Raw genomic sequence first — 17,608 nt, 5'->3', positions numbered from 1 at the left:
GTTACGATCTCAATATGATTTATAATATGGACTTCATACCCCTAACCACAACATGGATTTACTATGTGACATGGTGTCACATAGTATTTATAATATGAATTATAATTGCAGCCAAACTTGTAACGATTGATAAGCAGATAAAGCTCAAGATGAAAAACAAGCAAGTGCATGTTCTACAGATATAATGTAACGTTAGTTATGTAGTTACAGGGAGGTGTGTGTGTGTGTGTGTGTGTGTGTGTGTGTTGTTTGAATGTAAACCAGGGGTCTCAAACTCAAATCAGGCTGGACACAAAATTACAAAAAACAGACACAAAATGACCAAAAAAGACACAAAATTACAAAAAAAGGACAAAAAATGACCAAAAAAGACACAAAATTACTTAAAAAAAGACACAAAATGACCAAAAAAGACACAAAATTGCCCAAAAAAGGCACAAAATGACTGCAAAACACTACATTACTTAAAAAATACAAAAAAAAATACACAAAATGACAAGAAAAATACACAGAATTACCAAAAAGACACAAATTATTTAAAAAAAGACAGAACAATTATTTTTAAAAAGACACAAAATGACCCAAAAAAGACCCAAAATAACAGAACAGTGTGTGTGTGTGTGTGTGTGTGTGTGTGTGTGTGTGTGTGTGTGTGTGTTAGTTTACATCTGGCCAGCATGTGCTCACTCAGGCTCTTTATGTCTCCTTTCAAAGTTGTCAGATCAAACAGTTGCACTACACAACTTGTTGTCTTGTGATTAAGAGTCTTGAAGTGGTTTCGGTTTTCACACCACGTTACTGTAAGATCCTCCACCAGCACGGACCCTTGATGGGTATTTATGGTAATAAGTAGGTCAATCCACAGGGACACGGGGGAACCTGTGGGTCGGCAGGCCTGTTTATACACACTGCAAAAAAAGACTAAAAAAGAGTCTAAAAACAAGATAAAACAGTAAATCTGAGGGAAATGATCTTGCTGCATGGACAGATAATTTACCTTGATAAGATTTCTTAAATAAAGATTATTAAATCTAGAAATAAGCATGTTGAACACTTAAAATAAGAAATTAACTCTTAAAACAAGATAAATTAAAGCTGCCAGCAGCGATGAACTGGCCCGAGCAGAGTGACCTGATGATTATTTGTTACCAAGATTACCAAGATAAAAAAAACTTTTTGTGTGTTTTTTTTGTCTTTTTGTGTCTTTTTTGGGTCATTTTGTGTCTTTTTGTGTCTTTCTTTTGGTCTTTTGGTGTCTTTTTTGTTTCTTTTTTGGGTCATTTTGTGTCTTTTTACATCTTCTTTTGGTCACAAAATGACCAAGAAAGACACAAAATTTACAAAAGAGATTTAAATTAAAGCTGCCAGCAGCGATGAACTGGCCCGAGCAGAGTGACCTGATGATTATTTGTTTCTTACCAAGATAAAAAAAAAAAGCTTTTTGTGTCTTTTTTTGTGTTTTTGTGTGTGTTTTTATGTTTTTTTGTGATTTTACGTCTTTTGTTTCTTTTTTGGTAATTTCACGTATTTTTGTGTCTTTTTTGTTTGTTCTTTGTGGGGTGATTTGTGTCTTTTGTTTGGTCTTTTTGTGTCTTTTTTTTGTCTTTTTTGTCTTTTTTTGGTCTTTTTGTGTCTTTTTACATCTTCTTTTGGTCACAAAATGACCAAAAAAGACAAAAAAATGTAGAAAAGAGATAACATTAAAGTGCACTGCAAATGATTTGTTTCTTACCAAGATAAAAAAAAACAACTTTAGATTTAGAAGTGTTACATAATGTATCTTGTTTTAAGAACTAATTTCTTATTTTAAGCGTTCAACATGCTTATTTCTAGATTTAATAATCTTAATTGAAGAAATCTTGTCAAGTGAAATGATCTGTCCATGCAGCAAGATCATTTCCCTCAGATTTAGTGGGTTTTTTTTGTTGTTGTTGTGTTTGTTTGGTGTTTTTTTTTTAGCATTTGTTGTCTTTTTTGGTCATTTTGTGACGAAAGAAGATGTAAAATGACACAAAATGACCCAAAAGAGACACTCAATGTCAAAAAAAGACAAAAAAAAAGACAAAAAGAAAGACACAAAAAACACAAAAAAAGACACAAAAAAAGACACAAAAAAAGACGTAAAATCACAAAAAAGAAACAAAAGACGTAAAATCACAAAAAAAGATATAAAAAGACAAAACAAATCAGGATCATTTCCCTCAGATTTAGTGTTTTATCTTGTTTTTAGACACACCTTTTTTGCAGTGCAGCTAACGGCGGGCATCAAAAAAGTGACAAAAAGCAGCGTTGTGAAACTAATTTTAACTCGACCTACTGCAGAAGCATTGTGTACTATTTCTGTCTTCCACCTTTTCTCTCTTTATTTCTCTCCCAAACACACACACACACACACACACACACACACACACACTGCTCTGATGCAGCACAGCCACTTGATATTATATTTAAAACAACATTCACATATGGTAACAGCTCCTCTGACAAGGCCTTACAGCCATATTTAAGTTCATTACAACAGAAATAGAACAGGATGTGGGCCTGTCTGACTGTCTAACAGGTCTGGAGAACCATATTAGTTCTGTATCAGGGACTAAAAATGTTCTGTGCATTAGTGTCTCCCACTGAACACCAGAAGCACCAAAGCTTTGTGTCACCAAGTGTTACCAAATACTAAAAGTTGACTTCTTTTGGTCACAAAATGACCAAAAAAGACAAAAAATGTACAAAAGAGATAAATTAAAGCTGCCAGCAGCGATGAACTGGCCCGAGCAGAGTGACCCGATAATTATTTGTTTCTTACCAAGATAGAAAAAAAAGCTTTTTGTGTCTTTTTGTGTGTTTGTGTGTGAGAGTTTTTATGTCTTTTTTGTGATTTTACGTCTTTTGTTTCTTTTTTGGTCATTTTATGTATTTTTGTGTCTTTTTTTTGTCTTTTTGTGTCTTTTTTTGGTAATTTTATTGTTTTTGTGTGTCTTTTTTGTGATTTTATGTCTTTTGTTTCTTTTTTGGTCATTTTGTGTCTTTTTACATCTTCTTTTGGTCACAAAATGATCAAAAAAGACAAAAAAATGTACAAAAGAGATAAATTAAAGCTGCAAGCAGCGATGAACTGGCCCCAGCAGAGTGACCTGATAATTGTTTGTTTCTCACCAAGATTTAAAAAAAAAAAAAAAGCTTTTTGTGTCTTTTTTTGTCCTTTTTTTGTGTGTTTTTTTGGTCATTTTGTGTCTTTTTTGGTCATTTTGTGTCTTTTTATGTCTTCTTTTGGTCACAAAATGACCAAAAAAGACAAACAAATTTACAAAAGAGATAACATTACAGCTGCCAGCAGCGATGAACTGGCCCCAGCAGAGTGACCTGACAATTATTTGTTTCTTACCAAGATTTTAAAAAAAAGAAGCTTTTTGCGTCTTTTGTTTGTTTGTTTTTTGTGTATTTTGTGTCATTTTACTGTAATTTCTCACGCTGTGTTTTTGTATGATTAGGATCACCATCAAATCGTTCAAAAAATGTCATTCCTATTGTTTGAAAAGACCATAAAAAAACAACAATGGCATTTATTTGCTTATATTTTTACATGATGGATTAAAATGCATAGCGGACAAATACTGTTTTCTACCAAAAAACATGCTCCGTTCATCCTGTATTGCCCAGCTCCCCTAATGCAAATCTCAACGAATCAATGCACAGGAAGTGACCTTTGACGTGCATCCATTAAACTCTCCCCCCACTGAGTCTGGCTCTAAGGAATGCAGGAAGGAGGGTGGTAGCCTACACAAGGCTTCTCTGCTCTGTGGATGTGGGCTGTATATATATCCCCCCACACACACTACCACACAGAGCTTTATCACTCATATGCTAAACGGAAATGTTACAAAATCATATCCGCTAAGACAGCGGTTCCCAACAGGGGGGGCCCGACCCCCCCAGGGGGGCGCCAAAGATCCACGGGGGGTCGCAGAGCCCTCTTGATTTTAAGGGATGTAATAAATCTAATGTGTTAGAAGGCCTACATTAAACGTTTGTTCATTTATTTAAATAGAAAAATCACTATGGAAAAGTTTAAAAATAAAGGATATATCGCGAGAATAAGGACATGTGTAACATCCCTCCTGCAGTATACACAGGTAACCTCACCTAGTGGTAACCTCACCTAGCGGTAACCTCACCAAGTGGTAACCTCACCTAGCGGTAACCTCACCTAGTGGTAACCTCACCTAGCGGTAACCTCACCAAGTGGTAACCTCACCTAGCGGTAACCTCACCTAGCAGTAACCTCACCAAGTGGTAACCTCACCTAGTGGTAACCTCACCTAGAGGTAACCTCACCTAGCGGTAACCTCACCTAGCGGCAACCTCACCTAGAGGTAACCTCACCTAGTGGTAACCTCACCTAGCGGTAACCTCACCTAGCGGTAACCTCACCTAGAGGTAACCTCACCTAGAGGTAACCTCACCTAGAGGTAACCTCACCAAGTGGTAACCTCACCTAGCGGTAACCTCACCTAGAGGTAACCTCACCTAGAGGTAACCTCACCTAGCGGTAACCTCACCTAGAGGTAACCTCACCTAGCGGTAACCTCACCTAGAGGTAACCTCACCTAGAGGTAACCTCACCTAGCGGTAACCTCACCTAGCGGTAACCTCACCAAGCGGTAACCTCACCTAGCGGTAACCTCACCTAGCGGTAACCTCACCTAGCGGTAACCTCACCTAGTGGCAACCTCACCTAGAGGTAACCTCACCTAGTGGTAACCTCACCTAGCGGTAACCTCACCTAGCGGTAACCTCACCTAGAGGTAACCTCACCTAGAGGTAACCTCACCTAGAGGTAACCTCACCTAGTGGTAACCTCACCTAGCGGTAACCTCACCTAGAGGTAACCTCACCTAGCGGTAACCTCACCTAGCGGTAACCTCACCTAGAGGTAACCTCACCTAGCGGTAACCTCACCTAGAGGTAACCTCACCTAGCGGTAACCTCACCTAGAGGTAACCTCACCTAGTGGTAACCTCACCTAGCGGTAACCTCACCTAGAGGTAACCTCACCAAGTGGTAACCTCACCTAGTGGTAACCTCACCTAGAGGTAACCTCACCTAGCGGTAACCTCACCTAGCGGTAACCTCACCTAGTGATAACCTCACCTAGAGGTAACCTCACCTAGAGGTAACCTCACCTAGAGGTAACCTCACCTAGCAGTAACCTAACCTAGAGGTAACCTCACCTAGCGGTAACCTCACCTAGAGGTAACCTCACCTAGAGGTAACCTCACCTAGCGGTAACCTCACCTAGCGGTAACCTCACCTAGAGGTAACCTCACCTAGAGGTAACCTCACTTAGAGGTAACCTCACCTAGTGGTAGTCCATTGAAAATGTAATAAAACCTGATAATGTAATAACTTCCCAATAATGTAATAAAGTGCATTTCCCAATAATGTAATACACTTTTTACCAATAATGTAATAAAGTATAACACCAAGCACCTTTAGATTTCAAGAAGCTGTTGAATGCATTCGTGTGTCGTCATGGATACCTCGTGAAAAACGGATGAACGGGTCAAAAGTGAATAAACATTCAACTTTGACCTGTTGGTGGCGCTAGAGCTCTTGAGCTAGAGTTGATACACAGTATCACCACTTGAACCCAAGTAATGGGTGGTCTGCTGTTAAATTATTACAATATTGGGGAATTATTACATTATCAGGACTTGCTAATTGAAGGTTAACCTGATAATGTAATAACCTCCCATTAATGTTATACATTATTACATTATCGGTAAAAAGTGTATTACATTATTGGGATATGCACTTTATTACATTATCAGGAAGTTATAATATTATCAGGTTTTATTTTTGGTCATTTTGTGTCTTTTTTAGTAATTTTGTGTATTTTTTTGGTAATTTTGTGTCTTTTTTAAGTAATTTAGTTTTTTTCTGTCATTTTGTGTCTTTATTTTTTTAGTAATTTAGTGTTTTTTCATTTGTTTTGTGTCTTTTTTCGGTCATTTTGTGTCTTTTTTTTATAATTGTGTGTCCAACACATAGCCCATAACAAAAAAACTAACACTAAAACTATCAAAAACTGAACTAAAACTACCAAACTCACTCTAAAAACGAATTAAAACTAACTGAATCTGAAAACAAAAATTCACAACGAAACTAAAACTAAAACTTATGAAAAATCCCAAACTGTTATAACTTTGCTCTGTACACTGCACTTTAATGTTGTGTTCACAGAACTATAATTAGGTTTGTGGGACCGGGCCCATGTCTGCTCACAGTGGACGTAGAAAGAAAAGGGGCTGCCTTCCTCTTCCTCCTCCCCCTCCTCCTCCTCCTCCTCCTCCTCCTCCTCCCCTCCTCCTGCTTTGAGGAGTCAAATTGGTTCCAGATGCATTCTCTCACGGCTAGCCTCCATATCCAAATCACAACTTGAAAGAAATGAGTGGAAAGGAGAGGAGTTTCACAAAACTTGGTATGGAATGTGTGGAATCTCTACACCGACTGAAGTGTGAGCCATTATCTTCCTTCTGGGCAACACTGACCCACTACCGGCCCACTCGGCGCTATAAATACACCGTTTTTTTATTCTCTTTATTACTGTCACATGCCTTCTGGGAGACAATGTGTACCCCAAATGAGGATCTAAGAGCTGTGTTTCCTTCATGTTCCTAGCAGATGTGTCGGAGGAAAAAAAAACGGTACAAAGTGGTGTTTTGGCCGGAGCAAATCAACATCCTGCACCCATGTGGACGGAACATCAAAGACCGACCCGCCAGCATCAGACCACCGCCCCTGGAGCCCCTTTTGGATGAAACACTTGCTAAAAAAGAAGGTTACGCTAGCTACACATTGGCCCAAATGATTTTAACCCTTTGATGCACAAACATGGGTCTAAAGTGACCCGATATGTATGAGTTTTTATGTTCTATATGTTTGCAATAAATTATTTTCATCATTCAGTATTCCAGGTTTTCCTCAATTAGTTTGTTTTTGATCATCATATATCATAATTTTATGTTTTCCTTTATTAAGTATTTAATAAAATACCTTTTTGTGTCACTACTCTTCTAATGTACAACATGGGTGAAAAATGACCGATATCCATTTTTTAGCTAAGAAGCTTGCTAAGCTAGCTACTTAGCTAACTTCTTGGCTAAGAATTTAGCTAAGTAGCTTGCTAAGCTAAGTACTTAGCTAACTTCTTGGCTAAGTAGCTTGCTAAGCTAACTACTAAGTAGTTTTCCTCAATTAGTTTGTTTTTGATCATCGTATCCTAATTTTATGTTTTCCTTCATTAAGTTTTTAACAAAATCCCTTTTTGTGTCACATGGCTGAAAAATGACCCATATCCATTTTTTAGCTAAGTAGCTTGCTAAGCTAACTACTTAGCTAACTTATTGGCTAAGTATTTAGCTAAGAAGCTTGCTAAGCTAACCACTTAGCTAACTTCTTGGCAAGGTAGCTTGCTAAGCTAACTACTAAGTAGTTTTCCTCAATTAGTTTGTTTTTGATCATCGTATCCTAATTTTATGTTTTCCTTCATTAAGTTTTTAACAAAATCCCTTTTTGTGCCACATGGGTGAAAAATGATCCATATCCATTTTTTTTAGCTAAGTAGCTTGCTAAGCTAACTACTTAGCTAACTTCTTGGCTAAGTAGTTAGCTTAGCAAGCTACTTAGCCAAGTAGCTAGCTATGTAATAATACAAAAACGTTTTTCCTTTATAAAATATGAGAGGAAAAATGGAAATAATGATATGTTGTTATCAAAAACAAGATATTTAAAGAATACTTGGAATATTCAATCATAAAATAAGTTGATATCAAAAGATAGAGCACAGAAACACACAGCAGCATTAAATAACATGAAGGGAATGAATGTGACCCATGTTGTGCATCAAAGGGTTAAAGAGTGACAACAGCTGAGGACCAAATGGTGGAATAACATAGCAACAAAGTGCTAAGTGACAGCTCCATGTTGACTCTAATCCAATTAACAAGCGAAAGCATTTAAACCAGTTGTCCTACAGCACCAACACACACCTCTGTGTCTGTCTGACAAGTCCCACACAATTAATGATCTCCACCATGCAGTTGTTTTTTCTTTTCTTTTAGCAGCCAGAGTCAAACAGCAGGCACTTTGATTGTCTTTGTCGTGCAAGAAAAACCAGTGAAACATGACAATAAAGCATCAAAACCTTAGTTACACATGTGGCAAATAGCCGAGACAATGCCTGGTAACAGTTAAAATAACTTTATGCTCTACTTATGCAGCGAGGAAGAATTTTATTGCAGTGGATTAATGGAAAAAGTACCAACTCATCACACTGTTAAAATAATCGCCTAAGTCATTTTTTTGTCAAAATTGGTTGTTTTTTTTGCCTAAATCATCTCATAGCCACCTATGGTAAAATCGCCTACATCCTCAGTTGATCAGATCATGTGATTTTACCCCTTTAAGATAATGGCCTATGTCAAGTGTGTGACTTAAGCGGATTTATTATGCCTAAGTCAAAATAAAATGTGACTTAGGCAATTTTTTGAACATGCCTTTGTGACTTAAGCAAGATATGGTAACACTTTATTTTGAAGGTTTTATGCACACTGTTCATTGCACCTTATTTGTTTCACGGCACCAACATTTTTATACTGCATATTCATATTTATTCTGCACTAGAATACTTAATTAAATAGATTCTAAAGGATAAAGAATTAATTTCCCTTGTTCGGTGTGACTGCTGTTCTGGGTTTTTTGTTGTTGTTGTTGTTTTGTTTATGATTTGTTTGTCTTTTTTTTGTTCACTTGTGTATTTGTTATGCTTTTAATTTCTATGAACCATATTATGTAACCATCCTTTACCTGTGGAAGTGAAATTTTAATAAAAAAATATTGTTTAAAAAAATAACTTTATGCACACAACAGTGTACTTTGGAAGGAGATAGAAAGTTTTTATGTATTTTATGTGTTTTTCGAGGATCGGAGGTGAAAGCCGATTGCAGAATGGATCCTACTGATTTTTTGAAATATCCTGATTAATCCTCAAAGCCAGGGGTCTCAAACTGAAATTACCTGGGGGCCAATGGAGGCAGTATCACAATGACCAAAAAAAGGCACAAAATTACAAAAAAAGACACAAAATGACCAAAAAAAGGCACAAAATTACTAAAAAACAAGACATAAATGACTAAGAAAGACAAAATTTAAAAAAAAAACACAAAATGACCAAAAAGACACAAAATTACTACAAACAAAAAAGACACAAAATGACATAAAAAACTAAATTACTTAAAAAAGAAACAAAATGACCAAAAAATACACAGAATTACCAAAAAAAAGGCACAAAATTACTAAAAACAAGACTTAAATGACTAAAAAAGACAAAATTACAAAAAAAACACAGAAAGACACAAAATTACTATAAACAAAAAAAAACACAAAATGACAGAAAAAACCCTAAATTACTTAAATAAGACACAAAATTACAAAAAAGACACAAAATGACCAAAAAAGACACAAAATGACCAAAAAAGACACAAAATTATTTTAAAACGACACAAAATTACCAAAAAAAAGACTCAAAATTACCAAAAAAAGACTCACAATTCTCAAAAAAAGACACAAAATTACCAAAAAAAGTCATCAAAGGCACCTTCCACACACAACACGGTAAAGTGCCATTCATATAAAACTCACATTAAACTTTCATATCAAGGTGGGGGCCACAAAATATCATCACGAGGGCCACAATTGGCCCGCGGGCCGCGAGTTCGAGACCCATGTTCAAAGCTGTGTGCAAATACTTTTAACCACAGAGACGTTTTTAATTGCTTAATTGTGCCTTTATATAACGGTCCGCTCTGTTTCCTTCCTTTCCCCGACCAGGAACCGAACAAATACACTTTCAAAACTTATTCTATCCTTTCAGCATCAAATGTGACAAGAAGGAAAGCAACGGGAACAATGTGAATAAATAAAATACGCCACTGTTGTCCTTAAAATCCCAAAACATGCATCTATTCCCAGGAAAACCCGCTAACTAAGCTCCATATGTGGGTTTCTCTGAGCGTCATGCGTAACGGATGCGTAATGGATTAACTCAAGATGTCGTCGCTTTACTTTCCGGCAAAAGGTACAACACCTTAAAACCACCACTAAAAACCTTTTAAAGATATCAAAGATGCATTATAGAGACTAAGTTTGAACTTTTGCAGTTGTTTAGGCTATTTCTAGAGCCTCTTCACACCTAGACTCTCCGTCCGGGATGGGCGGTAGCTGGAGAAAAACTATAAATTTTATATTTAAAAAGTATTTGCTGTGGCCGAATTTACAAGCGCACTTCTATTATTAAGAGTGCAGCTAAATGGCCAGTCTGTGGTGTGTTCAAGCTCACTGTAAAGAAAGGGAAATTCACATTGTTAGGAACTGTGAATGGAGTTTGGTTTGTGATGTTTTCACCGCAAAAGAGCGAAAACTTTCCGGGGCCAACTTGTGAGAATCAACAAGTTAGTCCCGACCCAAAACATGCGGCTTTAACAACGGATTATTATTTTATTTTTTTCAGCAAGTTTCTGATGCATTGAAAGCTGTATTATGGACATTTGACATACAGTAAAAGAGAAGACAGGCAGACTTACCCTGAGCTCGGAGCGGCTGGCTGTAAAAGTTAACGGCGAGAAAGAAACTGATTATCTGGAAACACACACGCATCTTACTGAAATCCTTAAGTGCATCGTGGAAAAGAAGACATAGGAAACAGTGGTGCTGTGACATGCTCCATGAATCTCCGCTTGTCTCTCTCTCTCTTTCTCTTTCTGTCACTCTGTCTCTCTCCGTCCTCACTAACCCGTTTTGTGTGTGAGCAGCGCAGCGGACATGCGCAGATCCGCATCAGTCTGGAGCTACATCTGTAGATGTCACAATATGAGACTGGGGGTTTCAAATATCATCAATATTATAGACTAGGATTTTTGTTTTTTTAGTTTTATGTAAATGTTGGATTGTGAATTGTAGATTAGCAATAGAAATTTGTATAATTATGTAACCAGAAACATGTTGTAGTTATGGGACCCTGTTTAGATTAGATGGATGGATGGATGGATGGATGGATGGATGGATGGATGATAGATAGATAGATAAAAAAGACACAAAATGACAGAAAAAACCTAAATTACTTGACCAAAAAATACACAAAATTACAAAAAAAGACACAAAATTACAAAAAAGACACACACTTATTAAAAAAAGACACAAAATGACCCAAAAGATACACAAAACGACCAAAAAATACACAAAAGGACCCAAAAAAGACACAAAATGACCAAAAAAGACACACACTTATTAAAAAAAGACACAAAAGGACCAAACAAGACACAAAATTATTTTAAAAAATACACAAAATGACCCAAAAAAGACACAAAATGACCAAAAAAGACACAAAATTACCCAAAAAAGACACAAAATGACCAAAAAAGACACAAAATGACCAAAAAAGACACAATTACCAAAAAAGACACACAATTACCAAAAAAGACACACAATTACCAAAAAAGACACACACTTATTAAAAAAAGATACAAAAGGACCAAACAAGACACAAAATTATTTTAAAAAAGACACAAAATGACCCCAAAAAGACACAAAATGACCAAAAAAGACACAAAATTTATAAAAAAAAGACAAAATGACAGAAAAAAACGAAATTACTTAAAAAATGCACAAAATGACCCAAAATGACCCAAAAAAGACATACACTTGTTAAAAAAAGACACAAAATGACAAAAAAAAAGACACAAAATGACAGATAGATAGATAGATAGATAGATAGATAGATAGATAGATAGATAGATAGATAGATAGATAGATAGATAGATATTTAAGTACAATAAAATACAATAGAATGAAATACTGAGGTAGAATAAATACAAAACAACAATAGAAAAAAACGGAATAGAACAAGGACACTTGAGAAGTTAAAAGAAGATCAGTTGGTAGGTAAGATGATGATGATATGATGGTAATAATGTAATTGTGACTAGACAGTATATAATAATAGTACAGTATATATATAGTATATAAAATATAATATACATAATAATAATAATGACGCCAGTATAATAATAGTTGTATACATACAGTATATAGTAATAATAGTAATGGCAGCAACAGTATATGTATATAATAATAATAGTAGTAGTAGTAATAAGAATAAGAATAAGAATAAGAATAATAACGACATAGCAATGTGTCATATATTTAGCCTGTGCAGGATGTGCAAACATACATACATACATACATAACATAATATATAATATGTAAACATGTATAAATAAATAATTTAAATTTGGCTTTTACTTGAACCATTTTTAAATATGTTTCCGCTCATCAAGTGTTACAACATCTTCTATTTTATTTATTTATTATTTGCTACTATATATATATATATATATATATATATATATAAAGATAGAAGTACAAGAATGTGTGTGTGTGTGTGTGTGTGTGTGTGTGTGGGCACATGTGCATGTTTAGAACATACTGACAGGTGGTGAAAAGCCATGTAATGCTGCCTCAGGGCCATTCACAAAAACATAGCGTGAAGACTGTTTGCACACACACACACACACACACACACACACCCCTCCAGGGTGCAATGGAAAGTGTGTGTGAGGGAGAAAAGAGGAGGTATTGGTGTCAGCCATGATGGATGTGAAACAGGAACATATGGTATGCAATTGTTAGTCGGTAAACCCCCGATTACTGTTGAACTGTTTGGTTCCACTCACAATAACACAGAATGAAGGAAAATAACATGAACCACCTTTGTTTACTATAGAGCCATGCCTGTCAGCTGAGAACACTGTGTGTGTGTGTGTGTGTGTGTGTGTGTGTGTCAGGACAGAAACTACTTGGGTATATACCATAGACTGTATATAAACGCCTCTCTACACCTCAACCCGACTGAGAGAAGTCGCTGCTAATTCATGTTAGCATTAACTGGAGCATTAGCTTGGATGCTAGTTTTGGCAAAAAACAAAAACTAAATGTTTGTTACTGACCTCAGAAAACTGAGCAGCGACTCCTTGGAGTGTCTGTTAGTCCAACCAAACGCTGAACAAGACATTTAATGAACAAAACGTTCAAATAAACTGTCATTAAGTGAAAATACAGTTAAAGGGTCAAAGTTATGAGACCAAACCGCTAAACGTCCTTTTTTATATCTATATAACGTTATATATAACTTTATTGGCACGTTGCCGTGGATACGCATTGTTCTGCTTCTCTCCTGATGACGGCTCGCCTTGTTAGTGACCTGTCAATCAAAGGTAGCCCCGCCCCAAATCATACAATTCTTTATCTTCTATTTTCTTCTAAATGGGGCCATTATTTACACAATTAACATCAGATTGTCTTGAAGAAGATTTTTTACTAGTGATTGAGACCATAGTGTTGTCCTGAAAAACATTTCCGAGGTAATAAATCAAGTGAGAAGTTTTCTAATTTTGCATTAAAATGAATGGACATAAATGTTTTTGCAGCCAAACTTAGCGCCCCTTGCTGGACTTTTCGGTAGAATGCAGTTTAACCCTCTGGAGATTTTTAAACGTCTACTTCTCCGGCATTATTTCACCTAGAGACTCCATTTAAACTTTAAACAGTAGACACAAGTCTTGTGTATCGGTGTATTAATCCACGTTTCGATAGGTCATATAGTTTTTTTATCAATCCCTGTTCAATGACCATGATCATTTTTGGAGAAATTCTGAGATTATAATGGGTGTGTATTGCACGGAATGTTCGTGTCACAGTGTGTGACATCATCGCCAGAGTGTAGAGGGAGAGAAAAAATTGTCAAAAAATAAATTTGAAAACTGCGCTCCAGGCCGCAAATTCCACTCTACAGAAATAATTTATACATAGAAACGTAGGAAAATTAGTCTTCTCCCTCACAATCCTCTGGTAAAGCTATCAGAGTTATAGTTTGGGCGTAGGACGCACAGATGATCCACCAACACCACCAACAGCCTCATTGGCTCCCATATTAAAAACGCAGGAAGATTTCTGAAAAAGGGAGATGTAACAGTTTTTTTAGATCGCTCTAACAAAGCTATTTTTTCATCTTTCTTAAAAAAACAAACAGATGTAGACGTTCAGGAAGAACTCAAGATGCTCAAAGTCAAGTCGGATCAATGATAGGTATTATGGTTTTGCGAAAAAAATGCTTTCTGTCCGAGGCCATAAATTCCAGTCTGTCCACCTCTGTTACGGAACATTCGACAGTTGGTGGCAGTTAATTCTGTTGATTGCTTTGATCTGATTGCCTTTGATCGTTGATGTGATTACAGTTACAGATACACACACGCGCGTAAGCGCACACACTCTTCACACACGCATACATATGCTTCAGACACATACGCGCACACACACACACACACACACACATTTTGAGGTTAAAGGGCATAGTTTGAAATCTCTGAAGAATCTCATCATAGTGTACACACACCGGCAGTAGCCCCCGTGGCCCTTTCAGAATTTCCCCAGAGGAAATTATCTAGTTTGTCCTGCAACTCTTCAAGTTGTAGGAGTAGTAGCGGGACGAAATTGCGTCCGGAAGAGGAAGAAGAAGAAATCCACAGTATAACAGTAGTGCTCGCGGCTTTGCAGTGCAACATAATTGTTATGCTGCTGGTTACTTGCCCTGTGGATAGAATGAATGACAATGAAGTTAATCTCCATTCTGCTGCTCCCATTATTAATTAATTCAGCTATTAATTATTGGAGCTTTAATATCACCAAAACCATTTTCAAACAGACAATAACAGTAACTTTTATATGACTTTTATAGTTTAACTTCTACCCTAACCACAGTAGTTATGTAAAGAGTGATTATAGTATATATTTATTTATTTATATATGTATTTTAGATATAACTCATACAGTCTAACATGATATGTTTTCTTAATAACTCATAAACAGTAGCTGCAGAACAACAGAAAAAACAGTTTTAGCTTTATAATCCGCAGCCTGTCTGTTATATCTACTAAGTGTAGAACATAATACATATTGCCACTCTCTTTACCCTCGGCTTGAAAACCTTCTATAAAAAGACATTTAAGGCCACAATTACCAGTTCTCTGCTCTGTATGTGGCTATATTTAAGCCACTGCTGCATAAATAGGGTGGATCCATTCCAGATACAAGTCTTAGTGGAAAACATTTTGACTGACTGCAGTGTGTAGACCAGGGGTCTCAAACTCGCGGCCCGCCGGCCAATTGAGGCCCTCGTGATGATATTTGGTGGCCCCCACCTTGATATGAAAGTTTAATGTGAGTTTTATATGAAAGACACTTTACCGTGTTGTGTGTGGAAGGTCCCTTTAATTACTTTTGTTGGTAATTTTGTGTCTTTTTTAATAATTTTTGTCTTTTTTAAAGAATTTTGTTTCTTTTTTGGTAATTCTGTGTCTTTTTTTGGTAATTTTGTGTCTTTTTAAAATAATTTTGTATCTTTTTAGAATAATTTTGTCTTTTTTAAATAATTTTGTGTCTTTTGTGGTAATTCTGTGTCTTTTTTGGTCATTTTGTGTCTTTTGTGGTCATTTTGTGTCTTTTTAAAATAATACCTAAAAACATATCCCCCCTGTCCCCAGTGCCATCTGCGCGCATACTTCCATTATATTAAATGCATCAAGCATACCTCTGAGGGACCCCCTGTGTCAGACTGGGGGGCCTTAAAAAATAAATGTACATGCAGATTAAAATATACAACACTGCAAAAATGGGGAGTCTAAAAACAAGATAAAAACACTAATTTATCTTGTTTTAAGACAGTTCAACATGCTTATTTCTAGATTTAATAATCTTAATTTAAGAAATCCATGCAGCAAGATCATTTCCCTCAGATTTAGTCTTTTTTATTTTATTTTTTTTATTTTTTTGTAATCATTTTTAGTGTTTTTTGGTCATTTTGTGACCAAAAGAAGATGTAAAAAGACACAAAATGACCCCAAAAAAAGACAAAAAAGACAAAAAGACCAAAAGAAAGACACAAAAAACACACAAAAAAGAAACAAAAGATGTAAAAATCACAAAAAACACAATAAAAAGACAAAAAAAACACCACCAAAAAAAGACACTTTTTTTTTTTATCTTGGTAAGAAACAAATAAATTATAAAAAATAAATAAATCAATTTATGACCCAAAGAAGATGTAAAAAGACACAAAATGACCAAAAAAAGAAACAAAAAAGACACAAAAAGACGCAAAATGACCAAAAAAGAAACAAAAGACATAAAATAACAAAAAAGACATACAAAGACAAAAAAATACCAAAAAAGACACAAAAAAAAAAAACACATAAAAAAGACACAAAAAGTTTTTTTTATCTTGGTAAGAAACAAATAATCATCAGGTCACTCTGCTCGGGCCAGTTCATCGCTGCTGGCAGCTTTAACTTATCTTGTTTTAAGAGTTAATTTCATATTTTAAGTGTTCAACATGCTTATTTCTAGATTTATTTAATCTTAATTTAAGAAATCTTGTCAAGTGAAATTATCTGTCCATGTAGAAAGATCATTTCCCTCAGATTTACTGTTTTTATCTTGTTTTTAGACACACCTTTTTTGCAGTATACTTGCCGGCCCTCCACTGACTGCACACAAACAGTTATTTCCAGCTAAAACTGGGACGATCCAAACCACAGAAGAAACAACAACATTTTCAACACTCAGTTTGTGGTGTCAAGCTGCTGCCAGACACTTTACCAAGTGGAGGTCAGTGGGCGGGACGCAGCACTGAGACCAGCAGAGAGACTTTCACAAACTAGTGTTTTCACAGAAAAATGTGGTTTGGTATTATTACATAACTTTCCTTAATCTGGATTTCAAATAAAAAAGATTTGAGGTTTCCAAAGACATAGCTGCGTTTGGCTTCACCACCAAGTCTTTAACAAATCTGTGCATCTTAAATATAAATAAATGTACGACTTGAGTACATTTAGATTTAAAAAAAAAAAAAAAAATTAACCTTAATTTTACCTCACCACAAAAACTGGCATGGTATTGGATTACATCTGCATTCCTGAGGATCAGGTTTATAAAGGGGCAATTACATTTTTAAACATTTACAACAGGGGTCTTAAACTCGCGGTCCGCGGGCCAATTGTGGCCCTCGTGACGATATGTTGTGGCCCCCACCTTGATATGAAAGTTTAATGTGACTTTTATATGAATGGCACTTTACTCTGTTGTGTGTGGAAGGTCCCTTTAATTACTTTTTTTTGGTAATTTTGTGTCTTTTTTAATAATTTTGTCCCTTTTTTGGTAATTTTTTTTTTTTTGTAATTTTGTGTATTTTTTGGTGATTTTGTGTATTTTTTTTTGTGATTTTGTGTCTTTTTTGGTGATTTTGTGTCTTTTTTTGGTCATTTTGTTTCTTTTTTAAGTAATTGAGTTTTTTTCAGTCATTTTGTGTCTTTTTTTGGTAATTTTGTGGCTTCTGTCCATTCATTCATTTCAATGCAAAATTTGAAAACTTCTGACTTGATTTATTACCTTAGAATGTTTTTTAGGACAACACTATGGTCTCAATCACTAGTAAAAAATC

At 35.7% G+C, this 17,608-nt stretch overlaps 1 protein-coding gene across 2 annotated transcripts in view; it reads right to left on the bottom strand.

Moving 5' to 3' along the window:
* Positions 1 to 17,608, bottom strand: part of reck (reversion-inducing-cysteine-rich protein with kazal motifs) — an 80,723-nt gene that overhangs the window by 57,405 nt on the left and 5,710 nt on the right. The window contains exon 2 of one of the 2 annotated variants that reach the window (XM_059326710.1): positions 10,641 to 10,660. In XM_059326710.1, coding sequence (XP_059182693.1) covers positions 10,641 to 10,660 — 20 coding nt within the window. Of the gene's footprint in view, positions 1 to 10,640; positions 10,854 to 17,608 lie in introns of those variants that run through there. The other variant, XM_059326709.1, reaches the window with a different exon arrangement.

The sequence above is a fragment of the Centropristis striata genome, chromosome 23, assembly GCF_030273125.1.
Source record: "Centropristis striata isolate RG_2023a ecotype Rhode Island chromosome 23, C.striata_1.0, whole genome shotgun sequence".
In the NCBI taxonomy this organism is placed as follows: Eukaryota; Metazoa; Chordata; class Actinopteri; order Perciformes; family Serranidae; genus Centropristis; species Centropristis striata.
The sequence above is the reverse complement of the archived record's forward strand: the minus strand, read 5'-3'. Positions and strand labels throughout refer to the sequence as shown.